Source organism: Cervus canadensis, chromosome 4 (assembly GCF_019320065.1).
Source record: "Cervus canadensis isolate Bull #8, Minnesota chromosome 4, ASM1932006v1, whole genome shotgun sequence".
NCBI lineage: Eukaryota > Metazoa > Chordata > Mammalia > Artiodactyla > Cervidae > Cervus > Cervus canadensis.
In genome coordinates, this window is record NC_057389.1 from 66,634,309 (window position 1) to 66,657,518 (window position 23,210).

Genomic DNA, 23,210 nt, shown 5'->3' on the forward strand with positions numbered 1-23,210 from the left:
ATGGACTGTAGCCTGCCATGCTCTTCTGTATATGGGATTCTCCAGCCAAGAATACTGAATACTGAAGTGGGTTGTCATTTCCTCTCCAAGGGATCTTCCCAACCTTGGGATGGAACCCACATCTCCTGCACATCCTTTCATCGGCAGGCAGATTGTTTTGACACTGAGTCACCTGGGAACCTCATGCTTTGGATCGCAGGTTTTAAATGTCCAACTCAAAATATTCATAATATGAAAACATTGGATTAAAAGGGTGAATTTCATTGTGTTCAAAGTTAAATAAGTTAGATAATACAGTGTTTCTCAAGCTTCTATATTGAAAGTGTGTCTAGTTATAATAACAATGTTCAAGGCAATTCTGATATCAGGAGTAATAAAGACTTTTATCATGCTTTTCCTTCATAAACATTTCTTAGGATTCATATATTACTAGGCAGTTTTTATTATCATTTATACATTCCAAGACAGTATTTTAAGCACAGCTTTTTTACATTATTCAGTCTCAATCAACAAGGAATTCCTACAGTCTCATTTTCTGTACACATACTCTCCTCAAGGCCCTTATAACTTCTTTATTCCTCAGGCTGTAGATAAATGGGTTCAGAAGAGGTGTAATAATGGTATAAAATACAGCTACTATCTTGTCCTCTTCCGGGGAATGCAAGGAGTGTGGCCTTGTATAGGTGGAGAGAGTGGTTACATAGAACAGGCTTGCCACAGTCAGGTGAGAGGAACAGGTGGAGAGAGCTTTTGTCTGCCCTTTTCCTGAACTCATCTGGAATACCACAGTAAGCACACAGGCATAGGAAGCTAAAATGGCCATGAAAGGTAACAACAGAATAATAAGTCCACTCAGGAGTATTGTATGTTCATACTGAGAAGTGTCCTGACACACCAGTGGCAACATGGATGGAACTTCACAGAAAAAGTGATTAATAAGCCGAGATCTACAGAAGGGGAGTTGAAATGCATACAATGTATGTATTAAAGAGTTGATAGAACAACTGGTCCATGCACATGTGACCATGAACCAACAGATCTTCTTGCTCATGAGTACAGGGTAATGTAAAGGGTGACAGATGGCTACATAGCGATCATAAGACATGAAACCAAGAAGAAGAGCTTCAGTTCCACCAAGGACCATGAACACAAATGCTTGAATCTCGCAACCTACAAATGTAATGGTCTTATTATTGGACAGAAAGTTAGTTGCCATTTTGGGCACAGTGGTGGAGATGTACATCATGTCGATGAAAGAGAGTTGACTGAGTAGGAAGTACATTGGAGTGTGGAGTCTGGTGTCCAATTGAATGAGAAGAATCAGCATGATATTCCCCATCAGAGCCACCGAAAACAGGATTGCAATGACAACAAAGAGTACGGTGTCCATTGGGCCATATTGGAAAAGACCAAGAAGTATAAAATCTGCTCTGACACTTTGATTTCCTGTTTTCATGACTTAAACAAAAATATAAAAGCAGACCATATCTGAGAATTCCATGTAAAATATTGACTTTCCTTAAGAGAAAAAGATGATGATTATAACATGCGAGAAGATGTTCTTGAATCACCTTAGGTAATATATCTTCCTTTAGTCAATACACTGAATCTGTGTTTATCAAACTATAGAGAATTAATAAACTATGAAATAAAAATACAGATTTCACATAATGTAAAGTTCAACATATTTTGATAATAAAACTAAGATAAAAGTTTAGGTGATTTGCCAAGATAAATTATTTTCTTCCTTTTAAAATATCTTCAAGGAGATACACTGAAGCTTTGTTTTCTTGTTATAAACATAGTCTTGTCTTCTACTCAATTCACCTACATAAGTAATAAAAAATTTAACCAACATAAAATTTGGTTAAATATACTCTAATGTTAAATGTCTATTGTGTTTCTGTGTTTTGAATTTATATTGGCTGTGAACTGGTATGAAGAGAATGATAACATTTATAGCCTTTCTAATCAATTTGTCACATTTAGTCGCTAAGTCGCGTGCAACTCTTGCGACACCATGGACTGTGGCCTGCCAGGCTCCTCTGTCCAAGGGATTCTCCAGGCAAGAATACTGGAGTGGGTTGCCATTTCCTTCTGCAGGGGATGTTCCGGACCCAGGAATCGGACCGGGTCTCCTGCATTGCAAGCAGATTCTTTACCAACTGAGCTACGAGGGAAGCCCCATAATTCTAATCAATTAGTGTTTATTATTCCTGTGAATGTAGAAGATATTTAATGAATTAAGGAAAAAAGATAATCAGATATAAGGAAAAGTTTGAGAATGAATTAAACATAAACTTAACACTGACATTAACTTTGAATCAAATACCATAAATGATTAGATAAAGTAAACAGATAAAATGATTAATTCAAAGCTAATGAATTTAAATTTTGCCTTTTATTTTCTGACACAAACCTGACCTTTGTATATTTCCAGAACAAATAATATCTTATTAACTAGAGGCTCCTTGCTTTTCAAATATTTAGCAAAATTACAAAAAAGTATAGTAAATATTCCTAATATTTGTTGTCTATCTTTACTATGGTTACAATATATTGATATTTTCTGAAACTCTAAAATATAAGCCAAATTGACTTTCTCCACTTAAAGATTACAGCTATTCTCTATCATGGTGGTGCATGACTGCCAGGAAGTCCACCTGAGGACCTTGGAGAGATGTAGCAAAAGTAGACTGAAACAAACATGTGTTAATAGCAGGCTGTTATGCTAAGAAATAATAAGGATATTAGGTTAGCAATTAGAAAAGGTGAGTAGGTGAGAAACATTAGGCAGTTTGAGAAAAGCTTGTAATAATTTATAAATATGTCATTATGAATATAAGAATTCATGTATAGTTACTTTTCTATTTCTACTTTAAATTACCATGAAATATGTCTGATCACAAAAAGAAATGCATATATAATAATTGTATCAGCCTAGAAAGAGAAGTAATAAGTATCTCAGATATATCTAAAATTATCTACATATATAAAATTATATTTACACACAAAATGTCTCCCATGGTTAATTGCAAAATCCTGACAAGAGGGAAGTATATGTTAAGGAGGCACCTGAAATAGCATATAGAAGGTTAATAATCAGACTTTCTCTCACCTCAGATTCCAAAGACAGTATGTACTGTGATAATCATTAAAAATGTTGAATAGTATAAAATCTTCTCTATAAATTAAATAAATACATTTGGGGCCATCTATTATTGATTTTTAAAAATCCACTTGATAGATGAAGGAAAAATGCCAAAACAAACACTAGTTCAGAAACACCTAAAAGAAATCTAGTAACTACTTTCCCCCAAAAGAAAGAAATCTCCCACATCCCAGCCTCCTCTTCCAAAACCAGTCATTACCTTGATTTTGACAAAATATCAAACTAGACATTCAATTGACATTAATATAAAAGAATATATTGAGGCCTGGAAGGATTTATGATACTGCATTTACCAATAAATTTAAATAAATTATAAATCAAACTATAAATAAGTTTAATTATAATTTACCTCTAGTACATTAGGTAATGGCTTGGATCTTCAATGTGAGCTAAGCAAATTAAAATAACACCTACTTAAAGTATATTTTAAATCAAAGCCAGAACCTGGAGAAGGCAATGGCAACCCACCCCAGTATTCTTGCCTGGAAAATCCCATTGACAGAGGAGCCTGGCGGGCTACAATCCATAGGGTTGCAAAGAGTCACACACACCACAGAAACTTTGGCAGGGAAAGAGAAAGCAACATTAACATTTTTGTTCACCAGGTGAGATTCAAGAACTAGTTTACTATTGTTAGATCCATAAACTGAAAATTATAAATTTCAACCTAAACAATTTCGCCAAAGAAGCAATTAAATGTGTCCTTATTTTTTAGCAAAATACAGTCCCTCCAAGTTATTATTCTAATTCACATACATTTTTGCATGGTATCTCCAATTTTCATTTGAAGTTTGAATTCTGTAATAAATGATAAAAATATTATAGAATTAATTTAGGATATTAGTAACTCATTTCTGGAGATGAAAACTAGAGAAATATGTAGAACTGAAAGCCATGGATGCAGACAATACAGTACAGTTCTAATATTAATAGGTTATAATAAAATAGTTTATAAAAATGGAAGTGTTAATAGCTAGCATGCCTATGGAGTCATACAAATTGCAAAATATTTTTTTTTAGTGGAACTGCATAAACTTTTACTATGTACATCTATTTTTTGAAATAGTTGATGTATTTTATAACCTTTCATCATCCCCAAAATATTGGTGAATATGATTACGTACTAAGCTTAATGCAGAAACTTGAAGATAAAATAAGAATGAAACAGATACGTTCCTTAGGAAGACAAGCTTATTCTTGGGGTCATGTCCTCTCAGGTTGAGGATAGATAGGACTACTGAATACTGGGGCTTCCTTCATAGCTCAGTTGGTAAAGAATCCACCTGCAAAGCAGGAGATCCCGGTTTGATCCTGGGTCAGGAAGATCCCCTGGAGGAGGGAAAGGTTACTCACTCCAGTATTCTGGCCTGGAGAATCCCATGGACTGTAGAGTCCATGGGGTTGCAAAGAGTCAGACGTGACTTTCACTTTCACTTTTCACCTTCACTGAATACTGGTCCTAGTTCACTGCACCAAGATTCTCCCCAGCCCCTTGTAAACCTTGTAAACCTGAGAGGATTCAGATTCAGTAACGATCAAATAAATTGCAAATATATACCTTTATATTTCTTTGCAGAAAGCATACAGGTAATAAATGTATAACTTAGCCAGCCCTGATGTAGCCCAATTAAAGTACACCTGCATGTAAAAACTAAAACTTAACTTACATATATAAGCATTAAAGTACAGTTTAACATGTTAAATATAATGTCTCAGAGTAGACATATGTTTTTGTTTTAAACATGAGTTATATTAAACTACAGTTTCTTCAGACTTACTTCAGAGGAAGTAAGATGAGTAAGATGACTTACTCATCAGCTGAAGAGCTGATACTGAATGATTTTACTGTGACTTTGTCTTCTTTGCCTTCATCCATCCATGTACTTGATGCCTGCCTTGAAAGCATAAGTTACCCACCAGATAAATAGACATATCAACTGTCTTTCATTTCATAAAACATGTAAAGTCCCTTTCCACTGAGGCATATTCCCTCTTCTACTGATATAAAGCTTATTATTCTAGGATATTTTGTTTGGAATAAAATATTAAACAAAGAACAGGAGATGGAGCTGCAAAATTACAGTTTAAAAAATGATTCCACACTACCCCATTAGAGGTAGTAATTAGAGACTCACAACGATTCATTTTCTGATAATTCTTTTTTAAATAAAATCCTATTGTTTGAGGTCATAGAAAGATCACATATATGCTTAATTATTAATCTATTTAATGTGGCACTGCTGCAGAGAGGCATAAAGTATATTTTAAAAATCTATAATTTAAAATACATTTAAGGAACTGTTTTTTTCCCCAGTGTATTTTAAGGCTTCAATCACTTAGCATGAAAACTTCGGTGAACAATAGTATTTAAACCAAAGTGTCATTTTCTCAACCTTATGCAAGAATTTAAAGACTCAACTGGGCTGACTGCCTAATCATTAAGAAATCTTCTTATATATATATATACATATTTTTAAGACCTTTAGGGAAAACTTATTCTCTAGTCCACAATTAAACACATTGGCTGATTATGTTTTATTATAATCACTCTCTGTACTATAAAAAATTAAGTATCAGTATACAAAATTAATTTTTTCAAATGAAAACAGCCATATAAAAGTTTGATAGATATTAAAATGTGTCGCTTGACTCTATATCACTTTATATGTATATATTTCATCATATATATTAGAATCTACCTGATAAGAACCAACTGATATACACTGTGATGTATTTTGAAAACATTTAGGATATTTCAAGAAATTACATGACCCAGGAACTGTTCCATAGTAAATAAATTTTTTTTCTACAATAATTTTTTTTTCTCAAGTATCTTAAGGAGATTTCCATATTCAAGGTAGTAAGAGACTCATATTTCTGAAAGTCCAGAGGTCCAATAAGATGTTGTAGCCACTCACGGTTTATTGTCCTCAAGTTCATAGACAGAAGTTAGATAACGGCATGGCATTCATATAATACTATCCTATGAAAACAAAAATTATTTAATCTGTAAAAATTAAAGAAATGTTGAACATTTATGTCAATCTCTCTTAAAAATGCTATGAAATGAGAGGACACAAGGTTCCCTCTTTGTTCAGGTTAAATGCAAACAACAGCAACAACAACAACATATACATTCACTTATTTACCACATGTACAAACAGACTTGCAGCATATATATGTATGTTTGTGCATGCTAAGTCACTTCAGCTGTGTCTGATTCTATGTGACACTATGGGCTGTAGTTCATCAGGTTCCTTTTTCCCTGGGATTCTCCAGGCAAGATGTATATACATATATACATGAATATACACATGTAAAGTTCAGTAACTTAAGAGGCAAGATAATGTAGGTTGCAGTTTGATGGAAACATACACAGTCTGAATACAAACTTTATTAACTAGACTACAACTTTCTGTTAAATAAACACATATCTCTATCTTCATTTTCCCAACAATAATATGTAATATATTGTATTTGGTATATGTTCTATCACTTTTATGAAAAATACCTTGCAACAATTTACTCAGAAGATAAATTCAATGAGCAGGTAAGCATTGATTAACAGTTTCAGATAGAAACTTGGTTATTTAAGAATCCAAATACCAGATTTTAATTTAAAAATTAAGTATTGTGATGGTTAACACTTTCCTCAAATCCAAATACTGACGGAAATTTTCCTAGAATGTGTGTGGGTGCATGTGCTCAGTCAATCAGTTGTGTCTAACTCTTTGCGAAACCATGAACTGCAGCATGCCAGGCTTCCCTGTCTTTCATTGTCTCCTGGAGTTTGCTCAAACTCATGTCCATTGAATCAGTGATGCCATCCAGCCATCTCATCCTCTGTCACCCTATTCTCCTCCTGCCCACAATCTTTCCCACAATCAGGGTCTTTTCCAATGAGTTGACACTTTGCATCAGGTGGCCAAAGTGTTGGAGCTTCAGTTTCAGTATCAGGCCTGCCAATGAACATTCAGGGTTGATTTTCTTTAAGACTGACTGTTTTTATCTCCTTACTATCTAAGAGACTCTCAAGAGTCTTCTCCAACACCACAGTTGCAAAGCATCGATTCTTTGGTGCTCTACCTTATTTATGGTCCAATTCTCACATTCATACATGACTACAGGAAAGACCATAGTTTTGACTATATGAACCTTTGTCCACAAAATGATGTATCTGCTTTTTTGTATGCTGTCAAGGTTGTCACAGCTTTTCTTTCAAGGAGCATGTGTCATTTAATTTCATGGCTGCAGTCATCGACTGTAGTGATTTTAGATCCCAAGAAAATAAAATCTGTCACTGTTTCCACTTTTTCCCCATCTATTTGCCATGAAGGGATGGAACAAGATGCCATGATCTTAGATTTTTTAATGTTGAGTTTTGAGCCAGCTTTTTTACTCTCCTCTTTCACCCTCATGTAAAGGTTCTTTATTCCTCTTCGCTTTCTGCCATTGGAGTGGTATCATCTGACTATCTGAGTTTGTTGATATTTCTCCCAGCAATCTTGATTCCATCATGTAAATCATCCAGTCTGGCATTTCACAAGATGTACTACACATGTAAGTTAAATAATTAGGGTGACAATATACAGCCGTGACATACTCCTTTCCCAATTTTGAACCAGCCTATTGTTCCATATCTGGTTCTAACTGCTGCATCTTGACCTGCATGCAGGTTTCTCTAGAGACAGGTAAGGAGGTCTGGCATTACCATCTCTTTAAGAATTTTCCATAGTTTGCTGTGATCCACACAATTAAAGATCTTAGTGTAGTCAATGAAACAAAAATAGATTTTTTTTTTCAATTCCCTTGCTTTTTCTATGATCCAACTGATGTTGGCAATTTGATCTCTAGTTCCTCTGTCTTTCCTAAATCCAGCTTGTACATTTGGAAATTCTAAGTTCATGTGCTAGAAGAATGACTATGACATGACTAGATACAAGAATTTTGAGCATTACCTTGCTAGCCTGTGAAATGAGAGTAATTGTACAGTAGTTTGAACATTCTTTGGTATTGTCTTTCTTTCAGATTGGAATAAAAACTGACTTTTGCAGTCCTGTGGCCACTGCTGAGTTTTCCAAATTTGCTGGCATATTGAGTGCAGCACTTTAACAGGATCATCTATAAGGATCTTTAATAACTCAGCTAGAATTCCATTATCTCCACTAACTTTTTTCATAGTAGTGTTTCCTAAGTTCCACTTGACTTCATATCCTGGATGTCTGGTTCTAGGTTAGTGACCACACATCATGGTTATCCAGGTCTTTAAGATCTTTTTTGTACACTTTTTCTGTGTATTCTTGTCACTTCTTAATCTCTTTGGCTTCTGTTAGGTCCTCACCATATCTGTCCTTTATTCTTCCCATCTTTGCATCAGTTGTCCCATTATATCTCCAATTTTCTTGAGGAGATCTCAAGTCTTTCCCATTTTCTTGTTTTACTCTATTTCTTTGGATTGTTTATTTAAGAAGGTTTTCTTACGCCTCCTTGCTATTCTTGAAACTATGCATTTAGTTAGGTATATCTTTCCCTGTCTTCTTTGTCTTTCAGTTCTCTTATTTTCTTAGCTATTTTTAATGCCTCCTCAGACAACCACTTTGCCTTCTTGCATTTCTTTTTTGGGGTGATGGGTTTGATCACCACCTCCTGGACAATGTTGTAAACCTCTGTCCATAATTTTTCAGGCATTCTGTATACCAGATCTTCTCCCTTGAATCTCTTCATCACCTCTACTGTGTAATCATAAGGGATTCGATGTAGGTCATACCTGAATGGTCTAGTGGTTTTCCCTACTTTCTTTGATTTTTAGCCTAATTTTTTGTAATAAAGAGTTGATGATATGAGTCATGGTCAGCTCCAGGTCTTGTTTTTGCTGACTGTATAGAGCTTCTCCATTTTTGGCTGCAAAGAATATAATCAATTTGATTTCAGTATTGACCATCTGGTAATGTCCATTTGTAGAGTCATCTTTCCTGTTGTTGGAAGAAGATGTTTGCTGTGATCAGTATGTTCTCTTGATAAAACTCTGTTAGCCTTTGCCTGGTTTCATTTTTTTATTACGAGGCCAAAGTTACCTGTTATCCCAGGGTCTCTTGACTACCTGTTTCTGCACCCCAATCCCCTGTGATGGAAAGGACATCTCTTTTTGATGTTATTCTAGAAGGTCTTGTAGGTTTTCATAGAATGGTTCAATTTCACCTTCTTTAGCTTTAGTGTTTGGGGCATAGACTTGGATTGCTGTGATGCTAAATGGTTTTCCTTGGAAACAAACTGAGATCATTCTGTCATTTTCATGAGATTGCACACAAGTACTGCATTTTGCATTTTTTCGGTTAATATGAGGGTTACTCCATTTCTTCTAAGGGATTCTTGTCCACAGTAGTAGATGCAATGACCATCTGAATTAAATATGCCCATTCCCATTCATTTTAGTTCACTGATTCTTAAAATGTCAATGTTCACTCTTGCCATCTCTTACTTGACCACATCCAGTTTGCCTTGATTCATGGACCTAACATTCCAGATCCCTATTCAATATTGTTGTTGATAGCATTGGACTTTACTTTCATCTATAGGCACATTCACAACTGAGAGTCATTTCCTCTTTGACCCAGACTCTTCATTTTTTCTGAAGTGATTTTTCCACTCTTCCCTAGTAGCATATTGAACACCTACCAACCTGGGTGGCTTGTCTTCCAGTGTCATTTATTTTTGCCTTTTCATACTGTTGATGGAGTTCTTGAGGGAGGAATACTGAAGTGGATTGCCAGTCATTTCTCCAGAGGGCCAAGTTTTGTCAGAACTCTCCACCATGTCCTGTCATTCTTGGGTGGCCCCGCATAGTATGGCTCATAGCTTCATTGAGTTACACAAGGCTGTGATCCATGTGATCATTTTGGTTATTGTGATTATGCTTTTCATTTTGGAGGCCTTGGGATTGCATTTTTTACTTCTTCTGTCTGCCCTTTGATGGCTGTGGATAGAGGCTTGTGCGAGCTTCCTGATGGAAGGGACTAACTATCGGGGAAACAGGATCTTGCTTTGGTGGGCAGGGTCATGCTTAGTAAACCTTTAATCCAGTTATCTCCTGAAAGGTTGTTTTCCCTCCTTGTTAGTTGCTTGGCCTGAGGTGACCCAGTCTGGAGACTATAGGCTCTATGGTAATAGGCTCTTTGTAATAGGTGACCAATAGGTGTATTGGTGACCTCCAAAAAGAACTTGTGCCAACACATGCCTCCAGGACTGCTGCTGCCATTGCCTCTGTCCCCAAGACAGGCCTCTTCCAACCCATGCCTCCTCAGCAGGAGACCCTCAGATGCTTACAGGCAGGTATGACTCAGTCTTTTGTGGGGTCATTGCTCCTTTTCCTTGGGTCCTGGTATGCACAAAATATTGTTTGTACCCTCCAGGAATCTCTCTGTCTCCCAGTCCTTTGGGAGTTCTGTAATCAAATCCCACTGTCCTCAAAGTTAGATTCCCTGGGGATTCCCAGTCCCTTTGCTGGATCCCCAGGTTGGGAAGTCTGAAGTGGTGCCTAGAACCTTCCAACAGTGTAAGAACTTCTTTGGTTTTATTACTCTTCAGTCTGTGGGTCTCAAACCTAACAGGTATGGAATTTGGTTTTCCTGTGATTGTGCCCCTCCTACAATCTCACTGTAGCTTCTCCTTTGTCCTTGGACTTGAGATATCATTTTTGGTGGGTTCCAGTGTCCTCCTGTTGATTGTTCAACAGCTAGTGTTGGTGTTCTCACAGGAGGAAATGAGCACACATCCTTCTAATCTGCCATCTTTTCTTAATCTACCTTCAAAAGTTTTCATGACAATTTTATATTTATCAGAATATATTCATAAATATACAGTACATGGCAATTATACTTATGGCTAGAGAGTTTATCATCCTGTATATCTCCAAGCTCTTATATATTTTTATTTCACAATACAGGGAATTAAACTGTAACTTTGAAAATAAGGGTAAACGTTACTTCATATCGTAGAACATTTAAGCAAAGGGAGAGGGAAACGTGGAATTTAAGAATTATTTTACCATAAGATTCTAGGCAGAGATGTGCCCACAAATAGATGAAGAAGCTAAATGTGTGTATTTATTTCACAGCCTGTAGTTGTATAATAGAGGACTTTACTGATTATATTTCCATGAGCTACTTGATGAAATGATATGAATTTGCCACTAACATATCTCCACTTTTATGTAAATAAAAATGAACATTTAGATTCTTCCTCAAAACTGACATCATTTTAGAAGCAAATCAGGATTGCATTGAATTTATAATTCTGTTTGTATTTATAATTCATCTTACAGTGTTGGTCTGCTCATCTATGGGCATGTTGTGTCATTCCTTTTAGATAAGTCTTTCACTTTTCAGCAATATTTGCAGCTTTTGGTGTAAAAGTTTTGTACATCTTTCATTAGAATTTCTCTTAGAAATTTTATCATATCCTAAGTTGCATTGTATTATTAAATTTTATTTTCCAAATTTTGAGAGTTTATTTTGGTTGTATATGATATGAATGCTAAATATTTAGCACTGTTCTCAAGTCTAGGAATATAGCATCTGGCTTCCTTGTTGTCTTGTAGATTTCAGTTGATGATAGAAATTGCAAAGATATTTTAGAGAAGTTCATCTGCAGCATAGAAAATAGAATTTGCAGATATAAGCTGAGTATAAGAAAGTTTGAAGAACTAGGAAAGTCTCAAGTCCGTTGGAAAAGGAAATCATCAACTACCAATACTAAAGTGATCACGACAGATGTTGCAATTATCTGACAACACTTTAAACTGGCTATTGAATGACAAAACTTTTAAGTGAATAGAAAAATAGAAAATTTAGCAATGAAAAAGTAGACAAAAGGGGAAATAAATGATTATTATTGAACCAAAACAACAGTAACCAAACCACAATAATAATAAATAAAACTCTCACTGTAGGTTGGTTCAGTGAAAAAAATGGATATTACAGATGGAAGAATCAGAGAAAAAATCTCAAGAGACTCCAAGTCAGTAACTTGATAAAAATTTTTGTCACTGGATTCCAAATGGAGAGGAGAAAAAATTATTGCTGCAAACATGTCAGAAGAAATATTGACTCAAAACTTTACAGATAACTGATTTTTATTGAGAGAATTCAACTGAAACCATGAATAAGAGCTGTCTCTGAAGTTGAGGTAAATTTTAGGCAGGCTAAGTAATGGTCCCTCAAGTTAACAGATACTAATCCATTTTGAGTGTCGCTTTTTATTATAAAATTATTGCCTATGTTAAGGATTTTGAGATAAGTAGATTGTCTCAGATTGTTGTTGATCAGTTGCTTAGTCATATCTGATTATTTGCAACCCCATGCCAGGTTCCCTGTCTTTCATTATCTCCCAGAATTTGCTCAAACTCATGACATCTGATGGGTTTTCCTAGTGGCCCAGATGGTAAAGCATCTGCCTGCAATGCGGGAGACCTGAGTTCGATTCCTGGGTCAGGAAGATCCCCTTGAGAAGGAAATGGCAACCCACTCCAGTACTCTTACCTGGAAAATTCCATGAATGGAGGAGCCTGGTAGGCTACAGTCCATGGGGTTGCAGAGTCAGACATGTCTGAGCAACTTCACTTTCTCTTTTTCTTTCTGTGTCCCCTGAGTCAATGATATCATCCAACCATCTTATCCTCTGTTGCCCCTTCTTATCCTGCCCTCTATCTTTCTGAACAGCAGAGTCTTTTCTAATGAGTCAACTTTTCACATCAGGTGGCCAAAGTATTGGAGCTTCAGCTTCAGCATCAGTTCTTCCAATGAATATTCAGGGTTGATTTCCTTTTGGATTGACTGATTTGATCTCTTTTCTGTCCAAGGAACTCTCAAGAGTCTTTTCTAGAACCACAGTTCGCAAGCATCAACTCTTTGGTGAATAGCCTTCTTTATGGTCCAATTCTCACATCTGTACTTGACTACCAGAAAAATCATAGTTTTGACTATACAGAACTTTGTCTGCAAGTGATGTCTCTACTTTTTAATATGCTGTCTAGATATGTTATAGCTTTTCTTCCAAGGAGCAAGTGTCTTAATTTTATTGCTGCAGTCATGTGATTTTGGAGCTCAAGAGAATAAAATCTGCTACTGTTTCCAATTTTTTGCCATCTATTTGCCATGAAGTGATGGGACCAGATGCCAAGATCTGAGTTTTTTGAATGTTGAGTTTTAAGCTAGCTTTTTCACTCTCCTCTTTCACCTTCATCAAGAGGTTCTTTAATCCTTCTTCACTTTCTGTCATTAGGATGGTGTCATCTGCATATCTGAAGTAATCAATATTTCTCCCGGAAATTTTGATTTCAGCTTGTGATTCATCCACTCTGGCATTTCCCATGATGTACTCTGCACGTAAATTAAATAAGCAGAGTGATAGTGTACATCATTGTTGTATATCTTTCCCAATTTTGAACCAGTCTGTTGCTCCATTTCTGGTTCTAACTGTTGCTTCTTGACCAGCACACACGTTTCTCAGGAGCAGGTAAGGTGGTCTGATATCCCCGTATCTTTAAGAAGTTTCCACAGTTGGTTTTCAGACTGGGACCTTAAGTGCCACAACATATATCCTTACAAGAGGGAGACAAAGGGAAATTAGAGGAAGACAGAAAAGAAGAAGGCGATGTGACCTCTGAGGCAGAAATTGAAGTGATGGACTCACAAGATAAGAAATGTTGGCAACCATGCAAAAGTAGAATAGGCAAGGAACAGATTGTTCTCTGTGGCCTCTAGAGGTATGAGCCATGCTAACACCTTGATTTCAGCCTAGCACTATTATTTTGGAATTCTGGTCCTCAAAGATGTGAGAAAATATAAATCCTTATTTTTTAAACCACCAATTTCTGGGAATTCATTTCTACAACAACTAGAATAGAATAACTGAAAATCTCTAGCCATTCAAGTTTATTATAAGTTTACTCTTACTCTCTAAATTTAAACTATCTTCTGCATAAGCCCAATAAGTGAGTAGGGTAGGGAATCAGAATCATCAGCACTTAATATTGCTCTCTTTTTAAGGACTAATTTTTCCTGTTTCCTTGTTCTCCTGAGATACAGTAATACATTTGACATACTATTTTAGGAGAAAGGTTTCCACTTGATCCTTCTGCCAAGATAATATTCACTTAAATAATTGAGCTTTATTAATAAGAATGTCTACTCTAATTCTACATTCACTAACTTTGGTAATAATATAACTTCTGTATAGTGTCATGAACCATTATTTCCATAGAAATAAGCCTAGGTCAAGACTCCATTTTTCTATTGACCAACATTTTCTTCTGTAAAACTGATTAACTTCATAAATGTTATGGAATCCCAGGGCTTTCTGTTGTTGCTGTTCAGTCACTCAATCATGTCCAACTCTTTGCAACCCTATGGACTGCAGCACATCAGTTTTCCCTATACTTCACCTCCCAGAGCTTGCTCAAACTCAAGTCCATTGAGTCATTGCGGCCATCCAACCAGCTCATCCTCTTCTCCTCCTGCATTCAATGTTTCCCAGCATCAGGGTCATTTCTTATGCGTCAGCTGTTCGCATCAGGTGGCCAAAATATTGGAGCTTCAGCTTCAGCATCAGTCCTTCCAATGAATATTCAAGATTGACTTCCTTTAGGATTGACTGGTTTGATCTCCTTGCTATCCAAGGGACTCTCAAAAGTCTTCTTCAACACCACAGTACAAAAGCATCGATTCTTTGGCAGTCAGCCTTCTTTATGGTCCAACTCTCTCATCCATACATGACTACTTGTTGGTCCTTTATTGGACTGGAACCTGGTGGTCCGGAGTCAACAATGGAGTCAACGATTAGAAAGTGAAAGAAGGAAAGAGGCTAATATTCCCTGGGTTATGCAGCTGGCTTTCGCGTTCCAGGGAATCAGCCAGAAACAGAGAGATAAAGAGAAAGAGAGGAAGAGAAAGAAAGAAAGACACGGGGACCAAAGCTCTGATGGAGCAAAGCTGTTTTAATCAGCACGGCATGGGCATATATACTCTCTTACACGGTAGTTATTCTCAGCAAAGATAAAGATTAAAATTCCAAACTTACAAAACACAAGGCGGTCCCTATTAAAGAGAGAAGAGGGAACTTATCACCATAATGAGAACCTAACAAAGGAAATGCCTGGATTCTTCACCCCAGCAAAGGCGTGCCTCTCCTCTTAATTCCTGAATATTCAGGAATTAATAAGGGACAGAGTGTTCCTGAGAGATCCAAAACAGCACACAGGAAAACTCTTGTTAAATGCTTCCTGACAACTACTGGAAAAAAACCATAGCTTTCTCTATATGGACCTTTGTCCACAAAGTCGCTGCTGTCTAGGTTTGTCATAGCTTTCCTTCCAAGGAGCAAGTGTCTTTTAATTTCATAACTGCAGTCACCATCTGCAGTGATTTTAGAGCCCAAGAAAATAAAGTCTGTTACAGTTTCCTTTGTTTCCCCATCTTTTTGCCATGAAGTGACGGGGCCAGATGGCATGATCTTAGATTTTTGAATGTTGACTTTTAAGCCAGCCTTTTCATTCTCCTCTTTCACCTTCATCACGAGGCCCTTTAGTTCTTCTTTGCTTTCTGTCATAAGGGTGGTGACATCTGCATATCTGAGGATGTTGATATTTCTTCTGGCAATCTCGATTCCAGCTTGTGCTTCACCCAGTCTAGCATTTTGTATTATGTACTCTGCATATAAGTTAAATAAGCAAGGTGACAATATACAGCCTTAATGTACTCTTTTCCTGATTTGGAACCAGTCCATTGTTTCATGTCCTGTTCTAACTGTTGCTTCCTGACCTGCATACAGATTCCTCAGGAGGCAGGTAAGGTGGTCTGGTATTCCCATCTCTTGAAGAATTTTCCACAGTTTGTTGTATTCCACAAGTCAAAGTCTTTGGTGTAGTCAATAAAGCAGAAGTAGATGTTTTTCTGGAACTCACTTGCTTTTTCAATGATCCAGAGGATGGTGGCAATTTGACCTCTGGTTCCTCGGCCTTTTCTAAAACCCACTTGAATATCTGAAGGTTCTTGCTTCACCTACTGTTGAAGCCTGGCTTGGAGAATTTTGAGTATTACTTTGCTGGCATGTGAGATGAGTGCAGTTGTGTGGTAGTTTAAACATTCTTTGCCTTTCTATGGGATTGGATTGAAAACAACATTTTCCAGTGCTGTGGACACTGCTGAGTTTTCCAAAATTGCTGGCATATTGAGTGCAGCACTTTGACAGCATCATCTTTCAGGTTTTGAAATTGCTCAGGTGGAATTCCATCACCTCCAGTAGCTTTGTTCGTAGTGATGCTTCCTAGGTCCACATGACTTTGATTCCAGGATATCTGACTCTAAGTGAGTGATCAAACCATTGTGGTTGTCTGGGTCATTAAAGTCTTTTTTGTATAACTCTTCTGCATAATCTTACCACCTTTTCTTAATATCTTCTGCTTCTGTTAGGACCATATCATTTCTGTCCTTTATTGAGCCCATCTTTGCATGAAATGTTCACTTGGTATCTAATGTTCTCGAAGAGATCTCTAGTTTTTCCCACTCTATTGTTTTCCTCTATTACTTTGCACTGATCACTGAGGAAGGCTTTCTTATCTCTCCTTGCTGTTCTTTGGAACTCTGCATTCAGATGGGTATATCTTTCCTTTTCTCTTTGGCTTTTAGCTTCTCTTTTTTGAGCTAGTTGTAAGGCCTTCTCACACAACCATTTTGCCTTTTGCATTTCTTTTTCTTGGGGATGGTTTTGATCACCACCTCCTGTACAATGTCACAAACCTCTGCCCACAGTTCATCAGGCACTCTGTCTACCAATCAAATACCTTAAATCTATCTGTCACTTCCACTGTATAATCATAAGGGATTTGATTTAGGTCATACTTGAGTGGTCACATGGTTTTCCCTACTTTCTTCAATTAAGTCTGAATTTGGAAATAAGGTGTTCATGATCTGAGCCACAGTCAGCTCCTGGTCTTGTTTTTGCTGACTGTATAGAGCTTCTCCATCTTTAGCTGCAAAGAATATGATCAATCTGATTTTGGTATTGATCATCTGGTGATGTCCATGTGTAGAGTCTTCTCTTGTTTTGTTGGAAGAGGGTGTTTGCTATGGCCAGTGTGTTCTCTTGGCAAATCTTTGTTAGCCTTTGCCCTGCTTCATATTGTACTCCAAGGCCTAATTTGCCTGTTACTCCAAATATCTCTTGACTTCCTACTTTTGCATTCTAGTCCCTTATGATGAAAAGGATATTTTGGGGGGGTATTAGTTCTAGAACGTCTTGTAGGTCATCATAGGACCATTTGACTTCAGCTTCTTTGGCATTAGTGCTTGGGGAATAGACTTGGATTATTATGATATTGAATGGTTTGCCTTGAAAACAAACAGAGATCTTTCTGTCTTTTTTGAGATTATACCCAAGTACTGAATTTTGGACCCTTTTGTTGCCTATGAGGGCTAACTCCATTTCTTCTAAGGGATTCTTGCCCACAATAGTGGATATAATGGTCATCTGAATTAAATTTGCCCATTCCAGTTCATTTTAGTTCACTGTTTCCTAAAATGTCAATGTTCACTCTTGCCATCTCCTGTTTGACCACTTCCAATTTACCTTGATTGAGGGACCTAACATTCCATGTGTCTATGCAATATTGCTATTTACAGGGTCAGACTTTACTTCCATCACCAGTCACATACATAAATGGGTGTTGTTTTTGCTTTGGCCCCATCTCTTCATTCTTTCTCACATTATTTATCTACTCTTCTCCAGTAGCATATTGGGCACCTAGGACCTGGGTGTCCTATTTTTTTGCCTTTTCATACTGATCATGGGGTTCTTGAGGCAAGAGTACCGAAGTGGTTTGCCATTCCTTTCACTAGTGGACCACATTTTGTCAGAACTCTCCACTATGACCCATCCTTCTTGGGTGGTCCTACACAGCATGGCACATCGTTCATTGAGTTAGACAAGGCCCTTGTGATCAGTTTGGTTAGTTTTCTGTGATTGTGGTTTTCATTCTGTCTGCCCTCTGATTAATAAAGATAAGAGGCTTATGGAAGCTTCCTGATGGGAGAGACTGACTATAGGAGAAACTGGGTCTTTTTTTGATGGGTGGGGCCATGCTCTGTAAATCTTTAACCCAATTTTCTATTGATCAGTACCTCTGTGTTCCCTCCTTATTGTGTTGCCTGAAGCCAAGCCTCCATCCATGCTTCCACCAGAGACTCCTGGAAACTCACAAGCAAGGCTGACTCAGTCTCTTGTGGGAACACTACTCCTTTCTCCTGGCTCCTATTGTGCACAAGGTTTTGTTTGTGCCCTCCATGAGTCTGTTTCCCTAGTCTTGTGGAAGTTCTGTAATCAAATCCAACTGGCCTCCAAAGTTCAATTCCCTCAGTCCCTTTGACAGTTTACCCTGGCCTCCAAAGTCCAATTCCGTCAGTCCCTTTGACAGTTTACCAGGTTGGGGGAGATCTGTATTTATGATTATATAATAAAAATGCATCTTGCCTGAGGACATTTTTCTCTTTCTTAACAAAAACCTTCTGACTAATCCTGTTATCTTAAAATGTAAAATACCCAATATCTACTGAGCCTGTGTATTCATGTTTTAGGATACAATGCACAGTGCCATAGGATTTTTTCCAGGCTCCCAATCACATCCTTATTTTTAAGACTATAAATCACAGGGTTGAGCATGGGTGTTAGAATGGTGTAGAAGACAGATACTACTTTACCTTGACTGAAAGTATGAGAAGAGATTGATCTCATGTACATGAAAATGATGGCACTATAGTGTAAATTGACCACTGTAAGGTGAGATGTGCAGATAGAGAATGCTTTCTTGAGGCTCTCAGTGTAAGACATTTGATGATAGTAACCAGAATGACTGTGTAGGAAGCAAGGATGACTGAAAATGGAATACGAAGCAAAATGGTGGTGCTAATGAAAACCTCAGTCTCATAGGTCAAGGTGTCCCCACAGGAGAAATGCAAGAGTCTAGGAAGTTCACAGCAGAAATGATGGGTTTCTCTGGATCCACTAAAGGGGAATCTCATGGTGTAGATAGTATGGATCAAGGAATTGAAAGCACCACTGGTCCATGAGCAAAATGCCATCTTCCAACAGAGGGACAAGTTCATGTGGAGTGACTAGTGTAGAGGCTTGCAGATAGTAACATTTCAATCACAGGACATGAAACCCAAGAGGATACACTCAGTTCCTCCCAGAGTCAGCCACAGGAAGATCTGAGTGCCACAACCAGGAGCAGAGATGACCCTTTGCTGCAGAAGATAGCCCATCACCACCTTGGGTACAATGGCAAGAGTAAAGAAGACATCAGTGAGAGACAGCTCCAAAGGAAAAAATATATAGGAGTGTGAAGACAGGTGTCTACCAGGATCACAATAGTTAAGAGACCATTTCCAGTTAGCATAAAAAGGAATATCATTGTTACAAGTGCAAAAAGACACAAGTGAGTTGGGGTGTATTGCAGCAAACCCAGAAGAATGAATTCATTGATTGTGTGGTTTTCCAAATGTGTCATTCTTGGAATCCCCATAGTGCTAAAGGGAAAAGCACAGAGTAGAGAAGTTATTTCTCAATTAAAAATGGACTAGGTAGAAGTTAACCCATCAAAAATCCATTTTTCATTTTACCTAAAGAATTCAGGGAAAAAGAATGATGAATCCAGTAGATCTAAGTTAGTCAAAAGATATTTGTCTGCTTGATTTAGGGATACATGAAGTTAAATAGGTAGCTATTTTTCTCCTGTAACATATTTTGGATATAGACTCTTTGAGTCCAAAGAGATTGAATAAAAGTTTTTTTTTTATTAGTGGCTTACCAACATTTTGATGGATCTCCAGTGGATTACAAGTAATCAGATTGACTACCTTTGTTCTACTTCTGCAGTACTGATTCCTAGAACAAATCAAAGTTCTGTAAACAAGTCTGTTGAAAATAAAAAGCACTGTACATGATGACATCAAACACTATAAACATAAAGGCATTTGAGTTTTGTGTTGGTTAATAGAATCTAATTCTTCTAAAGTGATTTGGTATTTTTTAGATACATTTTCTCATTTTATATATATATATATATATATATATATATATATATATATATATATATGATTTTCTATATATAATGAGCATTTCATATATAGTTTCTCCACAAATATTATTCAGTCTTTGGACAATTTACATAGCTTTCAAGAACAAATCAGAATATGAAGAATATTCATTGCTCATATAATTCTAGTGATGAAGAGATCATGCATTGGATCCCAGTGGTAAATGTTCACTTTTGAAATTCTCTGCCTGATATAGTCGCCGGCAGTATAGCAATGCACATCTTCATCTCATCACAGGAAAAGCTTTGTACAAATATACAGCCACTCCTCATCTTCTACTTGTCAGGAAGCATTTAACAAGAGGCTTCCTGTGTGTTGTTTTGGATCTGTCAGGAACCCCCTGGCCCTTATTGATTCCTGAATATTCAGGAATTAAGAGGAGAGGCACGCCTTTCCCGGGGCTGAGGAATCCAGGCATTTCTCATTACAGTGATAAGTACCCTCTTCCTTTTTATGAGCCATATGGTAAAAGGTGATTGTTTGCAACTCTCTCTCTCTTTGATAGGGATCATCTTATGTTTTGTAAGTCTGGAATTTTAATCTTTGTCTATGCTGAGAATAACCACCTGGTAAGACAGTATATATGCCCATGCCATGTTGATTAAAACACCTTTGCTCCATCAGAGCTTTCTCTCTCTCTCTCTCTCTCTCTCTGTCTCTCTCTCTCTCTCACCCACTCGAGAGGGTGCCTGGTGCCTACATGCAGCAGCGCGAGCCCTAAGAACAGGGCTCTATTGGCTTTCCGCGTAAACCAGGGGATATCAGCCTCTTTCTCTCTCTTTCTCTCAGAACCACCAGGTTTCAGTCCATTAAAGGACCAACACTACTAAGTTCCAAATTATTTAAATGCAAGAGCATCCCTACAAGTAATGGTGTTAATCCTTCTCTGGAAAAGTATAGGAAAATTAAAAATCTTTTAAAAGCAATAAAAATTTTTATTATTAGGGCAAGTCACCATTTATTTACATTAGCCAGATTATTATGTCTTCACACAAATTTTATTACTTGATGATGTAATGCAGTAATCATAATTTAAGCTATATGTATATTATAAATTTCATATTATACAATGGCTTTCTGTACTTACATATCAACCCCAAATTTCTTAATTATCCATTCCTCCCATCCTTCCCCCACCCCTGCAACCATAAATTCATTCTCTAAGATCTGAGAGTCTGTTTCTGTTTTGTAAATAAGTTCACATTTATCCCTTCTTTTTAGATTTCATGTATAAAGCATGGCATAAAATATTTCCTCTACTCTGTCTGACTTCCTTCACTCATATACACACTGCTGTATTTAAAATGGGTTACCAAGAGACTTCCCTTCATCAAGAGACTCTTTAGTTTTTCTTTGATTTCTGCCATTAAGATAGTGTCGCCTGTATACCTGAGGTTATTGACATTTCTCCTGACAATCTTGATTCCAGCTTGTGCTTTATTCAGGCTGGCATTTTGCCTTATGTACTCTGTATAAAGGTTAAATGAGAAAGGTGACAATGTACAGCCTTGACTTACTCTTTTCCCAATTTTGAACAAGTTCATTGTTCCATGTTCGGTTCTAACTGTTGCTTCTTGACCTGCATACAGGCTTCTCAGGAGGCAGGTAAAGTGATCTGGTATTCCCATCTCTTGAAGAGTTGTCCACAGTTTGTTGTGACCCACACAGTCAAAGCTTTTAGCATAGTCAGTGAAGCAAATTAATCAGTAGTTCATATGAAGCAAATAGTATTTTAGGCGAATAATTTGTCTCATGCTGTAGAATAAATGCCTGAATTTTTATATAAATATATTCTTGTTCACACTTTTTCCCATGGAACTGTGACTTTCCCCCACTTTGTTATTCTCCCTAAAAGACTATGGAAATTTTCACAAAGTTGTAAGCAAAAGTTCTGTTCCCACTGCCACCATATGCCAGACTGGTCACTCTAATCCCTGTAAAGCCATCCGTCTTTATACTCTACAATAATATGGTCTCTATTATCACTATGGCTCATAAAATATTTACTACCTTATTACTTTTTATTTCCATGAGTACTGTCTTAATTACTATTTATTTTTATTAAATGTTGATCTGATTTTATAATTACTACAAAACATTTAAATTTTTACTATATTTCAATTTACTTACTCATGAAGGAGGAGGAGAAGGGGATGACAGAGGATGGTATGATTATATGCCATCACTGACTCAATCGACATGAGTTTGAACAAGCTCCAGGAGATGGTGAAGGACAGGGAAACTTGGTGTGTTGCAGTCTATGGAGTTGCAAAGAGTCGGACAAGACTGAGCAATTGAACAACAACAAGAAAATATACATGATTTAAAAAGTGAAAGTGAAATTGTTATTCACTCAGTCACTTCTGACTCTTTTGGACCCCACGGACTGTATGTTGCCCTACCAGGATCCTCTGTCCATAGAATTTCCAGGCAAGAATACTGGAGTGTGTTTTCATTTCTTTAGCCCTTAAAATGTTTACTACCTTATTACATTTTATTCCTGTGAATACTGTACTTAATTGCTATTTATTTTTATTATATGTTGATCTGTTTCTATAACTAGTATTAAATTTTTACAAGTTTTTTACAATATTACTGTTTACTTACTCATAGAAAGCATACATGATTAAACATATTGGTAATTGCACTTTTGTGCAAATAGAAGGGGATTTGTAGTCAAGATTTAGTTCCTAGGTTTTATTTCCTGCATTTATTAGCTGAATATCCTGTGATGAAATAACTCACACTAAGCTTCAGTTTTATCATTTGAAAAAATGAATTTATAATTTATCTATCTCATATATTTTTCACTCATGAAAAAAATTAAAGAGAAATATAGACTTTTTTAAAATTATTAAATACAAATTAATCAAAATATGTTAAAATATTTA

The 23,210-nt window shown here is 36.8% G+C and overlaps 1 protein-coding gene across 1 annotated transcript; it reads right to left on the minus strand.

The window, feature by feature from the left end:
• Window positions 1-520: 520 nt before the first annotated feature.
• On the minus strand, window positions 521-1,501 carry LOC122440867 (olfactory receptor 2AK2). The gene has a single exon (XM_043467551.1). The coding sequence runs from the start codon at window positions 1,454-1,456 to the stop codon at window positions 521-523; it is 936 nt and encodes a 311-aa protein (XP_043323486.1). The 5' UTR covers window positions 1,457-1,501.
• Between the last annotated feature and the right edge of the window lie 21,709 nt (window positions 1,502-23,210).